Source organism: Archocentrus centrarchus, unplaced genomic scaffold (genome assembly GCF_007364275.1).
Source record: "Archocentrus centrarchus isolate MPI-CPG fArcCen1 unplaced genomic scaffold, fArcCen1 scaffold_72_ctg1, whole genome shotgun sequence".
NCBI classification, from domain to species: domain Eukaryota; kingdom Metazoa; phylum Chordata; class Actinopteri; order Cichliformes; family Cichlidae; genus Archocentrus; species Archocentrus centrarchus.
The window spans coordinates 12,902-31,687 of NW_022060287.1; the positions used below are offsets into that span (position 1 = coordinate 12,902).

The window sequence follows — 18,786 nt, forward strand, 5'->3', positions numbered from 1 at the left end:
AAAAATAATAATAATAATAATAATTAAAACCGCAAGCGGTGATATCGGGCCCTCGCACTCCCTGCGCGTCGACCCGTGGCGCTCGTCGACCCGTGCCGCACTCGGAGGTCTTTTGATCGTGATGGTGTACAGAAGGTGTGAAGAAAGTTGAATTCTTTTATAGGAAAAGATATCTTTTGCTCTCGGCATAGACGCAATGGAATATTTGGGGGTGGGGTCACGGCTCCAGCATGCAAAATAGGGCATGGGTCTGATAGACTGTTTTGATCAGGATGATGTCAAGAATGTTGAAACACATTTTCATACATTTCCGAGAAACTAAGTTTGTGGATGCTATACAAAATTTCATTTGCTTCTGTAGGGGGCGCTCTTGCAGCTACGTATAGCCTTGAATCCATAGTTATGGGTTCAGAGTGGCTGTGTACATGAGTGATTACATTTTCAGGCAGATCGGGCAAAGCATGTACGAACACGTGCCCAAACAATTTTGGTCGCCATTGAGAAAAATGAAAGCCAACTTCAATGGCCTGGTGTGACAACACCATTTAATATTTTGTCAAGATTTCCACAATATTTGATGGGCTGTTTGTCTAGATGATCTGGAGCCAATTTGGTCTCACTGGCTGAAATGCCCTAGGAGGAGTTCATTCAAATAGCAGGCCTGAAAATGGCAAAAATTGACAAAAATTGACACTTTCAATTGAAGATGCTGGACTTCCTGTAGGGTTTGGAGTATGGCTCCAAGAGACTTTTTTGTACGTCTTAGGATGTTACATGAGTGTGCAGAATTTCAGAGCTGTAGATAAAATGTAACTCAGGGGCTAGCTAAAAAACATGGTATATTATGATATTTCAAGCTGCCAGTAGGGGGCGCTCTAACGTTTATGGACTTTATGCATATCAATGTGTTCAGGGCAGGAGGCTTATCAAATAGATGAGGATTTTGTAAGGAATGGTGAAAGATATTTCATGTATTTCAGAGCAAAACTAATTCTGTGGACGGTCATACAAATTTTCATTTGCTTCTGTAGGGGGCGCTATTGCGCCTACAGTCTTGAATCTGTAGTTATGGATTCAGCCTGGGTGTGTACATGAGTGATTAAATTTTCAGCCTGATCAGACAAAGCATGTGCGAACAAGTGCACAAACAATTTTGGTGGTGAGGGAGAAAAACAAAGGCCAAATTTAATGGCCTGGTGTGACAAGGCCGTTTAATATTTTTTAAAGATTTCCACAATATTTGATGGGCTACTTATGTAGATGATCTGGAGCCAATTTGGTGTCAGTGGGTGAAATGCCCTAGGACGAGTTCGTTCAAATAGCAGGCGTGGAAATCGCAAAAATTGACACCTTCAATTGAAGATGGCCGACTTCCTGTAGGGTTTGGGGTATGGGTCCAAGAGACTTTTTTGTACGTCTTAGGATGTTACATGAGCCTGTACATTTTCATACATGTAGATAAAACGTAGCTCCGGGGCTACTCAAAAAACTTGCTATTTTAAGATATTCCGAGCTGCCACTAGGCGGCGCTCTACCGTTTATGGACTTTTTGCATATGAGTGTGTTCAGGACAGGGTGCTTATCACACCACTGAAGTTTGAGCCAGATTGGGCAAGTTGGGTTTGAGTTACAGCCATTTTTGTGTTCATGGCGAATCATCGAACTTTGCCGTCCCATAAGGGTCACGCCCTTTTGTCAAAAACTCACAGTTTTGAAAACACAGTAAGTCCAACTTCTTAAGGCTTTCCAGGTGAAATTTGAGATGGTTCTGCTAAACCACCTTGGAGCTGGACCTCCAAGTGTAAAATATGACATTTCCTGTTCCCACTAGGTGGCGCTGCGACTGATATTAAATATTGTCATATGTATGTGTTCAGGGGGGCACCCTCATCCTACTGGAGAAGTTTGATGCACATTGGATCATGTAGGTATGAATGAGAGGCAATCAAAATTTCATGGCGAATGATCAAAGTTCAAAGGGGCATAAGGACCCCTCCCCCTTGGCAAAAACTCACCATTTTCGAGATTTAGATTCCCCTGGGGGTGTAGGTTAGACAAACCAAATATGAAGATGATAACATCTAAAACCTCTGAGTTATTAGAAAAAGTGTGAGGGCTGCAAATCGGCAAATTTGCATAATTAATTCAAAATGGCGGACTTCCTGTTGGGTTTAGGGCATGGCTCCCAGAGGATTTTTTGTGCGCCTGGACATGATATACATGTGTATGAAGTTTCATTCATGTACGTGAAACACAGCGGTGGGGCTCCAGTTTAGGGGGCGCTAGCGAGCCATTTGGGCGCGCCCTTGCCCGAGCCCATTAAAATACTTAAATTTTCACCAGGTGTGACGCATGTGCCAAGTTTCATGAGTTTTTGAATATGATAAAGCCCCCAAAAAGCCAATTCATTTGCCTGAATAATAAAAAAAAAAAAAAAAAAAAAAAAAATAATAATAATAATAATAAACGAAGCAATTACAATAGGGCCTTCGCACAGTTCGTGCTCGGGCCCTAATAAACGAAGCAATTACAATAGGGCCTTCGCACAGTTCGTGCTCGGGCCCTAATAATAAACGAAGCAATTACAATAGGGCCTTCGCACAGTTCGTGCTCGGGCCCTAATAATAAACGAAGCAATTACAATAGGGCCTTCGCACAGTTCGTGCTCGGGCCCTAATAAAAAAAAAAAAAAAAAAAAAAAAAAAAATAATAATAAACGAAGCAATTACAATAGGGCCTTCGCACAGTTCGTGCTCGGGCCCTAATAAACAGAGGAAAAACAATAGGGCCTTCGCACAGTTCGTGCTCGGGCCCTAATAATCCCCCTTTTGAGACGTAAAAATGATGTCTCAATAATTCATCCTTAAAAGGGTAAAGTAGAATGTAATATCTCCCTGGGTTTCCTTTCTTGGAGTAGACTAGAATAGAGTCTCTTTATATCACCCAGCCTTAAGGCTCTTATTTTTGTTTTTTTTAATCATTTTTGGTTTCTCAACTGGTGCACAATTAGTGCCACAGCCCAGAGACCTTATGTTTTTATTAGGGGTGGGACTTGATTAAAAAAATTAATCGAATTAATTAGGAGCTTTGTAATTAATTAATCGAAATTAATCGCATTTTAATCACATTTTAATATTTAACATGATAAATATTAATTTAAGTTTGGTTGATGAATGAATCAATATACATAAGCTTAAACTTCAAAATTTTGTTTATTTTCCCACCAGTCTACTACACAGACCAATGAAGGGTGGAAGTGCTCCTGTCATAAGCAAACTCCTGAAATTAAAGTTAAGCATCATTACTTACATTAGATTACTTTTTAGTTAGCAGCTCCATAATGATGGATATCACAGACACTCAGATTCACCCTATCACTATTAGCGATCATGCACCGGTGTCTACACAGCAAATTCAAAAGTGTTACTTTTCCAGAGTTCGAGTATGTAGAGTTGTTTTTTTTACACTGTGGAGGTCATTAGTAATTAGATACACTTCCAGTGTTGCAACAGTGTCTCCTATTGGTGTCAGGTATTTCTGCAGTGTTAGTGAAGAGTTTATATTAAACTCACTAACTCTCACGGTGTGTATTTGTGATTGAGTCTTCACGGTTCGCATTTTACGTACCGTGCGTGTGCACGTCGGGTGCGTATCTGTTGCGACGTACTCTGAATGCGCATGCACCAAACAAGCAGACGGCGGTTATTTTTCGGCGGGATTAACTAGTTTGGATATAATGCCTTTTCAGACAACAGAAAATACAGGTAAGTACATTGACAGTTATGTATGTACATTTAATTTTCACCAAATGTTAGTGGCATCAGCTGACAATTAAATGTATCGCAAGACGTGCTAAATGTCAACTCAAGGCAGATGTACAATTTATCGGTGCTAGTTGAAAATTTTTTTTTTTTAAACTAAGGAGACAGACATGTCATTATTCCCACTGATTTTCTCAAAAACTGTACTTTCTGTTCCCTCCATGTTCTGTTCGCTGTGTTTGCCCTTCTGTCCTGCTCCTTCACCGGTTGCTCTCGAGATCTAGCACCTGCTGCTGATTAGCATTTCCACCTTTAGTGGCTTCTTGTCTTGTAGCGTAACTTAGGATGCCTAAAGAGTACCAGTCATAGCCGATATAATGCAATGAAAGCCACTATCCCATCCACACCCTAGTTCTTCCGCAATTTTGAAAAACTTGCTACGCCATTTTGACCCAACCCTGTTGCACTGTTCTAGCTAGCGGTTGATCGCCAGGCGCCTTGCTGAGATGCCCTTGCACTGGGCTGAGGATTTCACGCTTCACTTTCGGAACTCTGCTGTCACTGAATTTAATGACGAAACGCTATTATCGCTATTACTGCATTTCATTTTAATTCTGCAGCTCGAGTATCACTGTGTAAGCAGAGCATTCCATACTCTCTGTCGCTGTGACGGATTTCCATTATTTGAAAAAAAAACAAAAAAAAACCGCCCCTTTAACACGAGTGGATCATCGCTGTTGTGCTGGCTGTGCTGAGAAGGTCAGCTGTTATTTTTTTTTCTTTATTGCAGCTGTAGCCACCAGAACAGGTTGCTATAACCACAGACTCTATAAACACACCTAGTCTCCAGCATGGTAGCCAAGCAGCATATCATTCGGCGCTGAATGGCTAATGCTACACACAAACTATATAAAACTTAAAAATTTTAAACGCAGCAAGAAAAAAACAAACAAAAAAACAACACTTAATGGAAGCTATCTCTCAGCCTTCATTGGGGATGGGCAAACATGGCATAGCTGCTCCCCTGCCTCAATTTTATTTTTTTTCTTAGTTAGATTAGGCATGACCACAAGGGTCTGCCTTTACACTCTATGAACCAGTGACTGTTAAAACCCATAACAGTTTTGCTCTGCTTGTATGGTGGTGACACTGTTAACATGACCAGGTCACCGTTTAAGTAATGTTGAACTTATATTTTTTTCTCAGATATCTGTGACAATGCTCTTTAAAGTCCAATATGCAGGAAAGAAACGCTACATCAAACTCAATGGAGCGTCATATTCAACATTTTTGAGACAAGGTAATGTTTTTTGGTTTATTCAAGTTGACCTGCTTAAAATCCTACATTATATTTTTGCCTGCATTTTTATATATTTGTTCACCTTTTGTCATAGAAGTAAATTTGCAGGAATATTAGTGATACATAAAGAACTGACAGAATTCTATATTTGAACAATTTAGTAATCTCCAAAAATGTATGTGCATTTACAGCCAAAGAGAAGTTTGACATCCCTGAAGAAACAAATGTATATCTTGTGGATGAAACTGGGACGGGGGTGGATGAAGACGTCTTCAGTGACGTTCTGGAGAAGAAATCTGACATTGTCTGGACTCTCACTGATGCCTCTTCTGTTGAGGGTAACAGTAGCACTACAACATTAGGCCTATATTATTTCATACAACTAAAACTGAAGTATAGAAAGTTCAGAAGGTTTTGTTTTTATTTATGTTTTTAGTACTTCAATTACATCACAGACAAAGTCATTCTCTCATTGTAGGCACAGATTATGTAATGGTGGTCCACTATCTCTTTGTATTGCTGGTTTCTCCTTAGAATCTCCAATGCAGTCTTCATGCACAGACACTCTCTCTGTGTCATCACGTTCATCGGACAGTGATCTTTCGTTCATGTCCCCTAAACGAAGATGCATTGATGACACCTTGATGATGTCCCCAAGAAGATATTCAAGTGATGACATTTCCTTACAAGCCAAAGAGGTGATATTTTCACTTTATTTATATAAAATTACTTGGTTTAATTATGTGGGAAATAGTTTCTGAATGGAGTGGGGCCAATCTAATAGCTGTGTGAGACACAGATACTGCATTTCTCCACTATTTTACCTTTCAAATTAAACTTTACATTCTTATTTTAACACAGTTGCATATATTAGCTGCAAACTGAAAAAATGTGAGTGGGTTGACAAATGTATTTGGATGACTGAATAAACCTGTATTTCAATAACTTTGGATGTTTCACACTTTTAAGCTTGTCAAAACACTCCTGGATGCTAAGCCAGGAGGAGAGAAGATACTCAAAGAATACACACAAACAGGGGAGGTTAAAGACCCATTACGACAAAAACTGGTCAACATGGTTGTAGCAGCAATGATTGAGCAGTATGGGTAAGTTGTTTTTGTTACACTTGTAAAGACAGGATACTCAGATACACATGAAAATAAAAATGTCAGGCCATGGAAAAAAGAAATCCTCATCAGAGTCTAATATTAAAATCATGTTAAGGACTGCTCCACCGATGGATGTTAGGACACGTTATGCATTGGGAATTGTCACCCTGTTCCCTTGTCTGAAAGATCCTTACTCTGAAAAAGGATATGTGAGTATTCCCATTGAGTAAAAAGTTTTAGAGAAATATTGTGATGATTATTTAACGATTAAACTTTTTTTTTTTTTTTCCTGGCAAATAATGTTATTCACTGCAGGAGCACTTTTTTGATTCCAAAAGTAATGAAGGCTACATCGCTTGGAAACTGAAAAACATGCAGCGCGAACTCAGCAGTGGCAGCAGGAGGGGCAGCAGCACCAGTCGCGATCCATCGAGCAACAGAGGACCACAGTTCGCAAGGGCTGTGACTGCGGAGCGTCAGTTGGAGGGTGACCAGTGCAGAGAGGCCATTTCCCTTCTGAGGCACACCACAGATGAAAGGCAGATCTTCTTGAAAATGGAACAAACATTTCAGTACAGACAAGCACTGATTCACGATTCTGAGAAGTGTGAGACCCTCCTCAGCGTGTTCCCAAGATTCCTTGATACAAGAGGCCCGGTGAGTCCACTTTGAACAGAAAATCTTAAGATGAAGGCTTTGCTCTAAAATTTTTTTATTCTTCACAGCTGCTTTGATACATTAATAAATCCAGCAAAGCATCTCCCTTTTCTTAATGCTGACATGTACGCATGTGCACACGCCAATCAAGTTTGGCAGTTCCTTTTAACTTTACCTCCTTTAGGTCACATCAGTAATAGTGGCTAGCTGAACGTTATCTTTTCACCTCAACTCAGTGTATCTTGTCTTGTTTTCTCCTGCATTGATGTTCCATGTAATTTATAGTTTAATGTAGATTTTTTTCTTTGTTCTTTTTTTGTTTTTTTTTTCTTTAAGGTGCTGCAGGATTTTCAAATGATGTTTGGAGAGGAAATCTCATCAAAACTAATGGAAAAGTGGGAAACCTCTTTGAGGCAGAAAGTCATCAAAGAAGCAAACAACCTCACTAGGACGCCGATGCTGGAGTCTCTCCTTCAGTCTGCTCAGGAGAACCCAGAGGACAACGAAGAATCATCAGGTTAGTCCTAGCTTTGGCATACTTCTTTTTAAAATGTGCAGATTATTGGAATCACTTTTTCCATTACATTGACAAAATATCACAACTTAGTTGAATGATGCATTTTTTGCAAATAACCAACAAATGTCTTTTTTTATAGAGCAATTATGAATAGCATATCTGACAGTGTTTCATTTAAATCTTGTAGAGTCTGCCTGGAACAGTGACATGGCAGCACTGTTGCTGTTGGTGTACCTTCTGCTTCCACCTCCTAGTGGGAAGAAGAGGGCTGTGAAAATCACTGTTCGAGAAGCTCTGAGCCACGTTGTCTGGTTTCACAAAGTAAGTGGCCCCAACCTTGAGTGAAGTGTGTGTTTATAGTGAAGTTGGAAAGCTGTTATCTGATTTTTATTTTTGTTCCACTGAAAATTTTCTTTCAGTCATGCCGCAACCTTCAAGAGACAACAAGCTCAGTCCAGGGGAGGCAGCCCTACATTTTAGCAGTTGGAACATCGCGTCGCACCATCAATGACTACTACATTGTTGTGGATCGTCAACTCATTCCCTGCAAGGCTAAGTCTTCAATTTCAGCCTTTGATGAACTTTTCAAAGCACACTATGTGTTTGGCATTTCTTATGATCAGGCCCTGCACAATATGTAGACATTTGTGCAGACCACCATTTACAATATTGATGTTGGTCTGTGTCATGAAAGCCCCAGGGTGAAGGATCTTAGAGCGAAGCTCCTTAACGGAGTGAACTAAATTAACAAATCGAACAAGATGCTTCAATGTTTTGTTTGCAAGTGTTTGTTTTGCTCTGTCAAAGATTTGGTTCGCCATCTTAAGTTCTCTCATGGCTTTTACCCCGGTTTGAAATTTAAACTGTTATGTGACCAAGACGGCTGTTGTCAGAGATTTTGCAGATTTTCAGGCTTTCGAAAACATCTTCATAACAGGCACAGAGCTTGTATTGTGGATAATTTTGAGGTAACACGCCCTAATTTAGCAGTAGATCAGTCATTTGAGTGTTCTTCTGAAGAGCCACCTTGTTCTTCTGAAGAGCCACCACATAGTTTGCAAAGCAGTGAAAGAAATAGGCAAAATACTCAAGAGATGTGTGCATCTCTGATTGGAAAACTGCTTGGCTGCGGTGTGGCAACCACTGTAATAAAGTCTGTTGTACAAACTGTAGAGGAACTTGTAGATGAAGTTCAAACAAATATACAAGATGATGTTCTAAACATATGTTCTGACAATGAGAATTTGAAAGTCCAATTCGAGGATTATTTCAGAAGTGTAGGAAATCCATTCAGTGATGTTAACACAGAGACAAAATGGAAGAAACATTTTGTGGAAAAATGGGGGGTGGTCGAACCTGTCGAGATTGCCCTTGGCGTACGGTACGATGCACGAAGAAATCAAACCTCCTGTACATATGATCAGGTTCCAGTAACAGACAAGTTTGTTTACATTCCCATATTAGAGACTTTAAAATTTATTTTTTCCAACAAAGAGATATGTAGCCATTTTGTTCAGCCTTCAGGTCAACATGGAGTGTACAAAGATTTCTGTGATGGTAGTTATTTTAAATCTCATCCCCTCTTCTCCAACAACAAAAATGCTCTTCAAATTCAGATTTTCTTTGACGAGTTTGAAACTGCTAATCCACTTGGGTCTAAACATGGAATTCATAAAATTGGAAGCATCTACTTTGTTCTTAGAAACTTGAGTCCAAAAATTAATTCTGCTCTCATGAATATCCATCTTGTTGCACTATTTCACAGTCAGGATGTTAAAAAGTATGGCATCAACTCAATCCTGGAGCCCCTGGTACATGATCTGAAAATCCTTGAGTCCTCAGGAATCGGTGTCCCTTTTTCCAAAAATCCAGTTCATGGAACAGTAGCACAAGTCACTGGGGACAATTTAGGTTTGCATACACTGCTTGGATATGTTGAATCTTTCAGTGCTAACTATTTTTGCCGTTTTTGTGTGGCTAACAAAGATGTCTGTCAAAAGCTTTTCACTGATGATGAACCAGACTTGATACTGCGCAACAAAGAACTCCATGTTCAGCATTGCCTTGATATAGAGGACCCTACAGTGGCGTCATCATTTGGGGTGAAGCGAATTTGCTTACTCAATGATCTGCAGTATTTTAATGTCTCTGACAACTATGCTGTTGACATTATGCATGACATACTGGAGGGTGTCGGGCAATTGGAGTTAAAGTTACTTTTTGGGTACCTCTCGGACAATAAAATCATATCCAAATATGAGGCCATTGAAAGAATATACTCATACAACTATGGATATCTTGAACGAAAGAATCATCCCAACAGAATAAACTTGGAGCAAATGAGTAATTCCATAGGTCTAAATGCTCTTCAGACATTTTGTTTGATTAGAAATGTCCCACTAATATTTGGAGATGTCGTGCCAGAAGGCAATGCTTATTGGAGACTATTGCTGCTGCTTCTTCAAATTCTCAGTATTGTGTTTTCACCAGTCATTACAGAAGGGATGACCATTTGTTTGAAACATCTCATTATTGATCATCATCAGCTGTTCAAAGAGCTCTAGCCACAGCAAAACTTGATACCCAAACACCACTTCATGATTCATTATCCCAGGATCATACGAAAAATTGGCCCAATTCTTCACTTTTGGTCAACCAGATTTGAGGCAAAGCACAAGTTTTTTAAGAACACTGTAAAAAATTTCAAAAACATCACTAAGACATTAGCCCAAAAACATCAAATGGCAATAACTTACCACTGGGAGTCATTGCCTTTGAGAGGCATTGATTCTGGACCTGTAAAGACAGTGAAAGTATATGAGTTAACAAATGGGGACATGGTGGCAGATAACCTGCATGCTGACATGAACTGTGAGGTGGATGTGGTGTCTTGGGTTGCCTGTTATGGCACAGAGTATCGCCCTGGTCTCATTGTGTGTTCCAAGATTGAAGATGGAATGCCAATATTTAGTCAAATAAGTGACATTATTGTTTTTGCTGGGAATTATTTTCTTGTTGTTGAACACTTTGAGACGCTTGGATTTGATGAGCATTTTCACTCCTACCATGTGGCAAAGGGAAATGAGTTTGATGCTTCTCTTCTGAGGGTTGACCAGTTGCAGTTTTTCCAACCTTTTGACCTTCAGACAACATATGGTTTTGAGAGGAATGATCTGTATGTGGTTCTTGTACATGTGCTGTTGTAGAAGACATTGACAGAGAATTTGTTCTTGTTTTAGACTAACTCTTTCCACAAACTTGTTCAGTACAAACTTACTTTCCTCAAGTTGCTGTATATTTTGAACTCTGATGACATAATGCTATTTTTAACACTTCAGTTACCTGTTTTAAAAATAAAGTCTACTTGGACTTTCTGTTGTTGGTTGCTCATTCATGTGTAAAATTATCTTTAAAGTAAGAGTTAATATTTCTAATTAATGTTAAATTGTAGCTTTGTAGGTGTGCATAAATGAAAAAGAGGGAGTTGTTGGATTTTAACCCTTTTACTACCGCAGGGGTCAGGGTCATCGTGACCCCTGTGGTAGTAGAAGGGTTAAAGCTATAGTACGCAGTGATACAAGTGTCAAAGATCAAATCTATAAAGCTAGAATTCACTCTGTTTTGGTGATGAATAGGCTCTCTTTTCCATGGTACATTGTACTCCATATCATATAGATTAGACACCCTGTCAGAGTTTATTTTTATTCTCTGTCAGTCTGGAAAGAGTCGAATGATATCATTAAAAGAGTTCATTTATACTCTGAAAGTGTAAGAATTTTACACTATTCTGGTGTTATTTATTTAACTCCAATGTCCAGTGTGTTTTCAACACTCGGAATTTGGACCCAAATGATCACCGAGTTCGGTGTAAACTTTACTCTTAAAGTGTAAAATATACACTTCACAATTTGCTGTGTATGTCTCTGACACAGAAAAGAGTCACACCACCAATCAGGAACTGGAGATTTAATACATCATTACTTAAAGAAGAAGATTTTATTAATTATTTCAAAAAGGAATGGTCAGCATACTTAGAATATAATGATCCATCCATCCATCCATTTTCTTCCGCTTATCCGGGGCCGGGTCGCGGGGGCAGAAGCCTAAGCAGAGAAGCCCAGGCTTCCCTCTCCCCAGCCACCTCCTCCAGCTCATCCGGAGGGACCCCAAGGCGTTCCCAGGCCAGCCGAGATACATAATCTCTCCAGCGTGTCCTGGGTCTACCACGGGGCCTCTTCCCGGTGGGACATGCCCGGAACACCTCACCCAGGAGGCGGCCAGGAGGCATCCTAATCAGATGCCCGAGCCACCTCAACTGGCTCCTTTCGATGTGGAGGAGCAGCGGCTCTACTCTGAGCCCCTCCCGGATGGCCGCACTCCTCACCTTATCTCTAAGGGAAAGGCCAGCCACCCTTCGAAGGAAACTCATTTCTGCCGCTTGTATTCGCGATCTTATTCTTTCGGTCACTACCCAAAGCTCGTGACCATAGGTGAGGGTAGGAACGTAGATCGACCGGTAAATCGAGAGCTTCGCTTTTACGCTAAGCTCCCTCTTCACCACGACGGACCGGTGCAGCGTCCGCATCACTGCAGAAGCAGCCCCGATCCGCCTGTCGATCTCCCGTTCCCTTCTCCCATCACTCGTGAACAAGACCCCGAGATACTTAAACTCCTCCACTTGAGGCAAGAACTCGTTCCTGAGCCGGAGAGGGCACTCCATCCTTTTCCGGCTGAGGACCATGGCCTCAGACTTAGAGGTGCTGATTCTCATGCCAGCCGCTTCACACTCGGCTGCGAACCGTTCCACTGCGAGCTGGAGGCCCCCCCCTGATGAAGCCAACAGAACCGCATCATCTGCAAAAAGCAGAGATGAGACTCTGAGGCCACCAAGGAAGAAGCCTTCCGCCACCTGGCTACGCCTAGAAATTCTGTCCATAAAAATTATGAACAGAATCGGTGACAAAGGGCAGCCCTGACGGAGTCCAACACCCACAGGAAACAAATCCGACTTATTACCGGCTATACGGACCAAGCTCTCACTGTGGTTGTACAAGGACTGAATGGCCCGCAACAATGGGCCAGACACCCCATACTCCCGCAGAACCTCCCAAAGAACACCCCGAGGAACACGGTCGAATGCCTTCTCCAAGTCCACAAAGCACATGTAGACTGGTTGGGCAAACTCCCACGCACACTCGAATATCCTTGAGAGGATAAAGAGCTGGTCCAGCGTTCCACGACCAGGACGAAAACCGCATTGTTCCTCCTGAATCCGAGGTTCAACTAACGGACGCACCCTCCTTTCCAGCACCCTGGCATAGACCTTACCGGGGAGGCTGAGTAGTGTGATACCCCGAAAGTTGGAGCACACCCTCCGGTCTCCCTTCTTAAAGATGGGGACCACCACCCCGGTCTGCCAATCCAATGGCACTGCCCCAGATCTCCACGCGATGTTGCAGAGGCGTGTCAACCAAGACAGTCCTACAACATCCAGAGCCTTCAGGAACTCAGGGCGAATCTCGTCCACCCCAGGGGCTCTGCCACCAAGGAGTTGTTTAACTACCTCAGTGACCTCACCCCCAGTGATGGTCAAGTCATCCCCCTCATCCCCAGACTCTGCTTCCACTACAGAAGGCGTGTCAGTGGGATTCAGAAGGTCCTCGAAGTATTCCTTCCACCGTCCGACTATAGCCTCAGTTGAAGTCAGCAGCACCCCCCCCCGCACTATAAACAGTGTGAGTGAAGCACTGCTTTCCCCTCCTGAGTCGCCTGACGGTTTGCCAGAATCGCTTCGATGCCGTCCGAAAGTCTTTTTCCATAGCCTCACCGAACTCCTCCCACACTCGAGTTTTTGCTTTGGCCACTACCCGAGCTGCATTCTGCTTGGCCTGTCGATACCTGTCAGCTGCCTCCGGAGTCCCACAGGCTAACCAAGCCCGATAAGACTCTTTCTTCAGCTTGATGGCTCCCTTCACCTCCGGTGACCACCATCTGGTTCGGGGGTTACCACCACGACAGGCACCAACCACCTTGCAGCCACAGCTCTGAGCAGCAGCCTCAACAATGGAGGTGTGGAACATGGTCCATTCGGACTCAATGTCCTCAGCCTCCCTCGGAATGCTGTCGAAGTTCTGCCGGAGGTGGGAGTTGAAGATCTCCCGGACTGGGGCTTCTGCCAGGCGTTCCCAGCGCACCCTCACAATACGTTTAGGTGTGCCAGGTCTGTCCAGCATCTTCCCCCGCCACCTGATCCAACTCACCACCAGGTGGTGATCAGTTGACAGCTCAGCTCCTCTCTTCACCCGAGTGTCCAGAACATACGGCCGCAGATCTGATGATACGATTACAAAATCGATCATCGCCCTGCGACCTAGGGTGTCCTGGTGCCATGTGCACTTATGGACATCCTTGTGTTCGAACACGGTGTTTGTTATGGACAAACTGTGGTTTGCACAGAAGTCCAATAACAAAACACCATTCGGGTTCAGATCGGGCAGGCCGTTCCTCCCAATCACGCCCCTCCAGGTCTCACTGTCATTGCCCACGTGAGCGTTGAAGTCTCCCAGCAAGACTATGGAGTCACCAGATGGAGCACTCTCCAGCACCCCACCCAGCAACTCCAAAAACGGTGGGTACCCTGAACTGTCATTCGGCGCATAAGCGCAAACAACAGTCAGGACCCGTTCCCCAGCCCGAAGGCGCAGGGAAACTACCCTCTCGTCCACCGGTGAAAACTCCGACGTACAGGCAGCAAGCCGGGGGGATACAAGAATACCCACCCCAGCTCGCCGCCTCTCACCGAGGGCAACTCCAGACTGGAACAGAGTCCAGCCCTTCTCCAGGAGACTGGTTCCAGAGCCCAGGCCATGCGTTGAGGTGAGCCCAACTATATCTAGCTGGTATCTCTCAACCTCACGCACTAGCTCAGGCTCCTTCCCCACCAGAGAGGTGACATTCCATGTCCCAATAGCCAGTTTCGATAGCCGGGGATCGGTCTGCCAGGGCCTCCGCCCTCGGCCACCGCTCGACACACACTGCACCCGACCCCTACGACACCTCCTGCGGGTGGTGGGCCTGCAGGAGGGCGGGCCCATGTAACCTCTTCGGGCTGCGCCCGGCCAAGCACCACGGGCTAATGCCTGGCCACCAGACGCTCTCCCTCGAGCTCCCTCCCCAGGCCTGGCTCCAGGGTGGGGCCCCGGTAACCCTATCCCGGGCAGGGTAAACTGTTCCCTTGTTTTTTCACTCATAAGGGTCTTCTGAACCGCTCTTTGTCTGGACCCTCACCCAGGACCAGTTTGCCATGGGAGACCCTACCAGGGGGACAAGCCCCCAGACAACATAGCTCCTGGGATCACTGGGACACACAAACCCCTCCACCACGATAAGGTGGCGATTCACGGAGGAGAGAATATAATTTGAAGAATATAATGATATTCCAGGAATATCACCATGTGTTCTTTGGGAAGCAGGAAAGGCAGTAATGCGGGGCAAAATAATATCTTACTGCTCGCATAGGAAAAATAAAGAAAAAGCACTTGTGTTAGAATTAGAACAAAAAATTAAATCTTTAGAAACTGCCTATGCCGCTTCACCACAAGAACATACAATTATCAGCCTGAGGAAACTGAAACTGGAGCTAAATGAAATAATTGATAAAAGGACACAATTTATGTTGCAGAGGCTGCGTTTGGAAAACTTTGAGCATGGAAATAAATCTGGAAAATTCCTGGCCAAGCAATTAAAACTGAATAAAGAAAAAACAGCTATTTTTTCTATTAAAGACTCGACTGGTATTATTACTCATGACCCACAACAAATAAATAACTCTTTCAAAGACTTCTATGAAGCCTTATATTCACCACAGATTAACCCATCTGATACTGAAATTGAAGAATTTCTTAATAATATAAATCTACCAAAACTAAATGACAGCCAGGCTGCAGCTCTGGATTTACCTCTTTCATTGTCTGAACTTAGTGAAGCCCTACAGCATCTCCCAAATAATAAAGCCCCAGGCCCAGATGGTTTTCCAGCCGAGTTTTATAAAGAATTTTGGTCTGAGCTAGCTCCCATTTTTTTCAGAATGGTAACTCAGATTCAGAATGACCACATCTTATCTCCAACCTTAAACTCTGCTAACATTAGCCTGCTTCTTAAACCAGGCAAAGACCCCACACTCCCATCCAGCTACAGGCCAATCTCTCTCATTAATGTAGATCTTAAAATAATTTGCAAAGCCCTTGCCAAAAGATTAGAAAGTATTACTCCATTTATTGTACATCCAGATCAAACAGGCTTTATCAAGGGTCGGCACTCAGCCAATAATACACGTCGACTGATAAATATAATAGACTATTGTTCTATTAACAAATTAGAGACGACAATCGTGTCTTTAGATGCAGAGAAGGCATTTGATCGGGTAAATTGGAAATTCTTACTAGCAGTTCTGCAAAAATTTGGATTCGGTTCATCCTTTATAAACTGGATCAGAACACTACACAGCTCTCCGAATGCGCGTGTTAGGACAAATGATCTCATTTCACAAAGTTTCAGTCTGCAGAGGGGCACTAGGCAGGGCTGCCCACTCTCTCCCTCTCTTTTTGTAATTTTCATTGAGCCGCTAGCAGCAGCAATCCGTCAAAATGTAAATATTAAAGGGATTCAAACTGAAAATATGAACCATAAACTTAGCCTTTATGCTGATGATGTATTACTTTTCCTTGGGAATTCACAAGGCTCTCTTTTGAAGACTATCACACTGATAGATAAGTTCTCATCTATATCTGATTACTCTATCAATTGGAGTAAATCAACAGTTTTGCCTCTGAATTGTAATTTCCAGAGAACCTCTAGGACCCCACTAAAGTCAGGAAATATTAGATATTTAGGCATAAATTTTTCCGCCAGGCTCTCAGACTTGGTACGATTAAATCATATCCCCTTATTAAAAACAATAGAGGATGATCTCACACGTTGGAACAGTTTACCTATATCACTCATGGGGAGAGTTGCTGCCATTAAAATGATGGTTTTACCAAAAATTAATTATCTATTTTCATTGATCCCTAATAAAACTACTCTTCCTTGGTTTAAGTCACTAGATTCAAACATCTCAAAATTTTTATGGAAAAACAAACCGTCAAGAATAAGCTTAAAAACTTTACAAAAGCCAAAACACAGTGGAGGTCTAGAATTACCAAACTTTTATTACTATTTCTTAAGCAGTAGATTGCAGTATATTTCAAAGTGGATCAAATCCAATTCATTAGACAACCCATGGCTGGATCTAGAACAGGCGTTTTGTGGAAAAATAAAAATCTCAGATTTACCTTTCATTAGTTCCAGTATTAAACATCATAACTGCTATAAAGTCCTTAGTATAAATACCTCTCTGACAGCCTGGTGGGAATTTTTAAAAATAACTAAGTCTTCACTCATCCCCTGTAAACTAACACCCATTTGGAACAATCCAGATATTTGTCAGAAAAAGAAAATGCTGAATTTTCCGTTATGGCGTGATAAGGGTATAAATAACTTAGAACATATTATCCAAGATGGAAATTTTATCACGTTCCAAGAACTTATATCAAAATATAGAATTGGCAACGGTAGATTTCTGGAATATCAACAAGTTAAGTCCGTCCTACAGGGAAGATTTAACCTTAATCAATTGAATCTAGAAATGCCTACTTGGGTAACAGAATTTCTTAACCTCTGTACCCCAAAATTGTTATCAAAATTATATAAATTATTAATAAAAACTGATGATTCAGTTTCCCTCCCAATTGCAAAATGGGAGCGTGATCTTTCTGTCAACCTGGATCAAAATTTATGGACAGAAATATGTTTAAATATCTTCAAAATGACTAAAAGACCCCAAATACAACTTGTACAATATAAGATTCTCCATAGAACATACTACACTGGACAAAGGATGTTCCAAATGGGCCTTACACACTCAAACATATGCACCCACTGAACAAGCAATTCAGAGGATAATCATCTACACGTTCTGTGGTCTTGTGTACCAGTTCAGAGATTTTGGCAGAGGATTTGTGAAGATCTATCCACATGGTTTAGCTGTCATATCCCAACTTCCCCCAGACTATGCATCTTAGGTGATGTCAGTGAATTAATTATGGAGTTAAATATATCACACATAGTTCTTACTGCCTTGTGCATCGCTAAGAAGATGATCCTCATGAACTGGAAGACAAAAAATAAACTATGTATTACTCAGTACAGAAATTTATTAGTAGATCATGTTAGTTTAGAGAGAATGTCTGCTTCTTCTAAAAACAAATTGGAGGAATTTGACTCTCTTTGGTTCCCACTGCTCAGCTCCATTACTTAGTGGGGGTGGTGGGCTGCGGGGGCTGCTCCTGATGTGCTTTGTAGGGGGGTGGGTGAGGACTCCGGAGGCCTAGGTAGCTGGTAGCCTCCTGAGACTGGAGTCCTGGGGCGACCTTCTGGTGATGTCTGTGTGCCTGTCCTGGTTGATGGTGGTGGGGGCTTGGATGGTGCTGCCTTCGGTCCTGGGGTGTGGGCGGGGTGCTTGGGGGGGTGGTGCCGGCCCTCGGTCGGTTGGCTGGTCTTCCCTGTGTGGCTTGGGGCCTGGGGTCTGGGGCCCCGGCACTGGGGCCGCGCCGGCTCCCGGTGGGCCCCCCCTGGCGCGGGGGGGGCCTCTGCTGTCCCGGCCGCGCCGCCGGGTGGGGTGGGTTGGCCTGACGTCGGGATGTCCGGTCTACGCTTTTGGGGCCCTGGGGTGCCTGCATTGCAGGGGGGTGGGGTGGGGGATGGGGCCGCGGTGGGGTGGTTGGGGGGTACTGGACACTGCATTTCCATGCCCAGGCCAGTATGTCCTGTCGCCTGTTTGTGTCTATTGTTGAGTGAATGGGCATCTAGGGGGAGCGGGCCGCCCTCTGCAGTGGGGGCGAGGGCGCCAACCTCGGGTGCTGCAGTGCTCCGGGATGCTGTCACCGCGGCCCCGGGCTCACCTCCCCCTGCCCTGTGCTGGGGTGTGGGAGGTCGGGGTGCCTATTGAGCCAGCGGACAGCTGGCTGTCTTCTTCCAGGATTTATCCTGGTCATATGCCCCCCCCCCTCCCCATACACAAACACACACACACACACACACACACAGAATACACATCACTCACAGATGTAGGATGGAGAAGCCACGTGGAGAGCTGCACCACCACTTGCCTCTCCGTTTTAATTGCACTTTAGTCATTATAACTCACAACACATACACACTCAACTGGAGTGGTGGCCTAGGGGAGAAGAAGAGGGTTCATCACTGAGAGGACCCTGGTTCAAATCCTCGGGCTGGCATCACTGTGGGTCCCTGAGCAAGCCCACCCCCCCAGGTTGCTCCCCGGGCGCCCTTTGGCTGCCCCCTGCTCCATGCTGTGCTGTGTGTACTACATACTCCATGTGT

At 43.4% G+C, this 18,786-nt stretch overlaps 1 protein-coding gene and 1 long non-coding RNA gene across 2 annotated transcripts; both read left to right on the forward strand.

The window, feature by feature from the left end:
* The first annotated feature begins 3,712 nt into the window (after positions 1-3,712).
* LOC115777772 (uncharacterized) lies at positions 3,713-5,271 on the forward strand. Its single transcript, XR_004019677.1, has 3 exons — positions 3,713-3,764; positions 4,968-5,061; positions 5,253-5,271. It is a non-coding gene; the product is annotated as an uncharacterized LOC115777772 (long non-coding RNA).
* Positions 5,272-6,542: 1,271 nt separating this feature from the next.
* LOC115777787 (uncharacterized) lies at positions 6,543-7,985 on the forward strand. The gene is made up of 4 exons (XM_030725774.1): positions 6,543-6,827; positions 7,164-7,344; positions 7,532-7,665; positions 7,764-7,985. The coding sequence occupies exons 1-4, from the start codon at positions 6,543-6,545 to the stop codon at positions 7,983-7,985; spliced, it is 822 nt and encodes a 273-aa protein (XP_030581634.1).
* Positions 7,986-18,786: the final 10,801 nt, after the last annotated feature.

Bases quoted from the DNA above. Each gene is read 5' to 3' on its own strand.
- LOC115777787 (XM_030725774.1), top strand. From the start codon at position 6,543: ATGCAGCGCGAACTCAGCAGTGGCAGCAGGAGGGGCAGCAGCACCAGT. The intron at 6,828-7,163 runs GTGAGTCCACTT...TTTTTCTTTAAG, and splicing joins TCCTTGATACAAGAGGCCCG to GTGCTGCAGGATTTTCAAAT. The intron at 7,666-7,763 runs GTAAGTGGCCCC...ATTTTCTTTCAG, and splicing joins ACGTTGTCTGGTTTCACAAA to TCATGCCGCAACCTTCAAGA.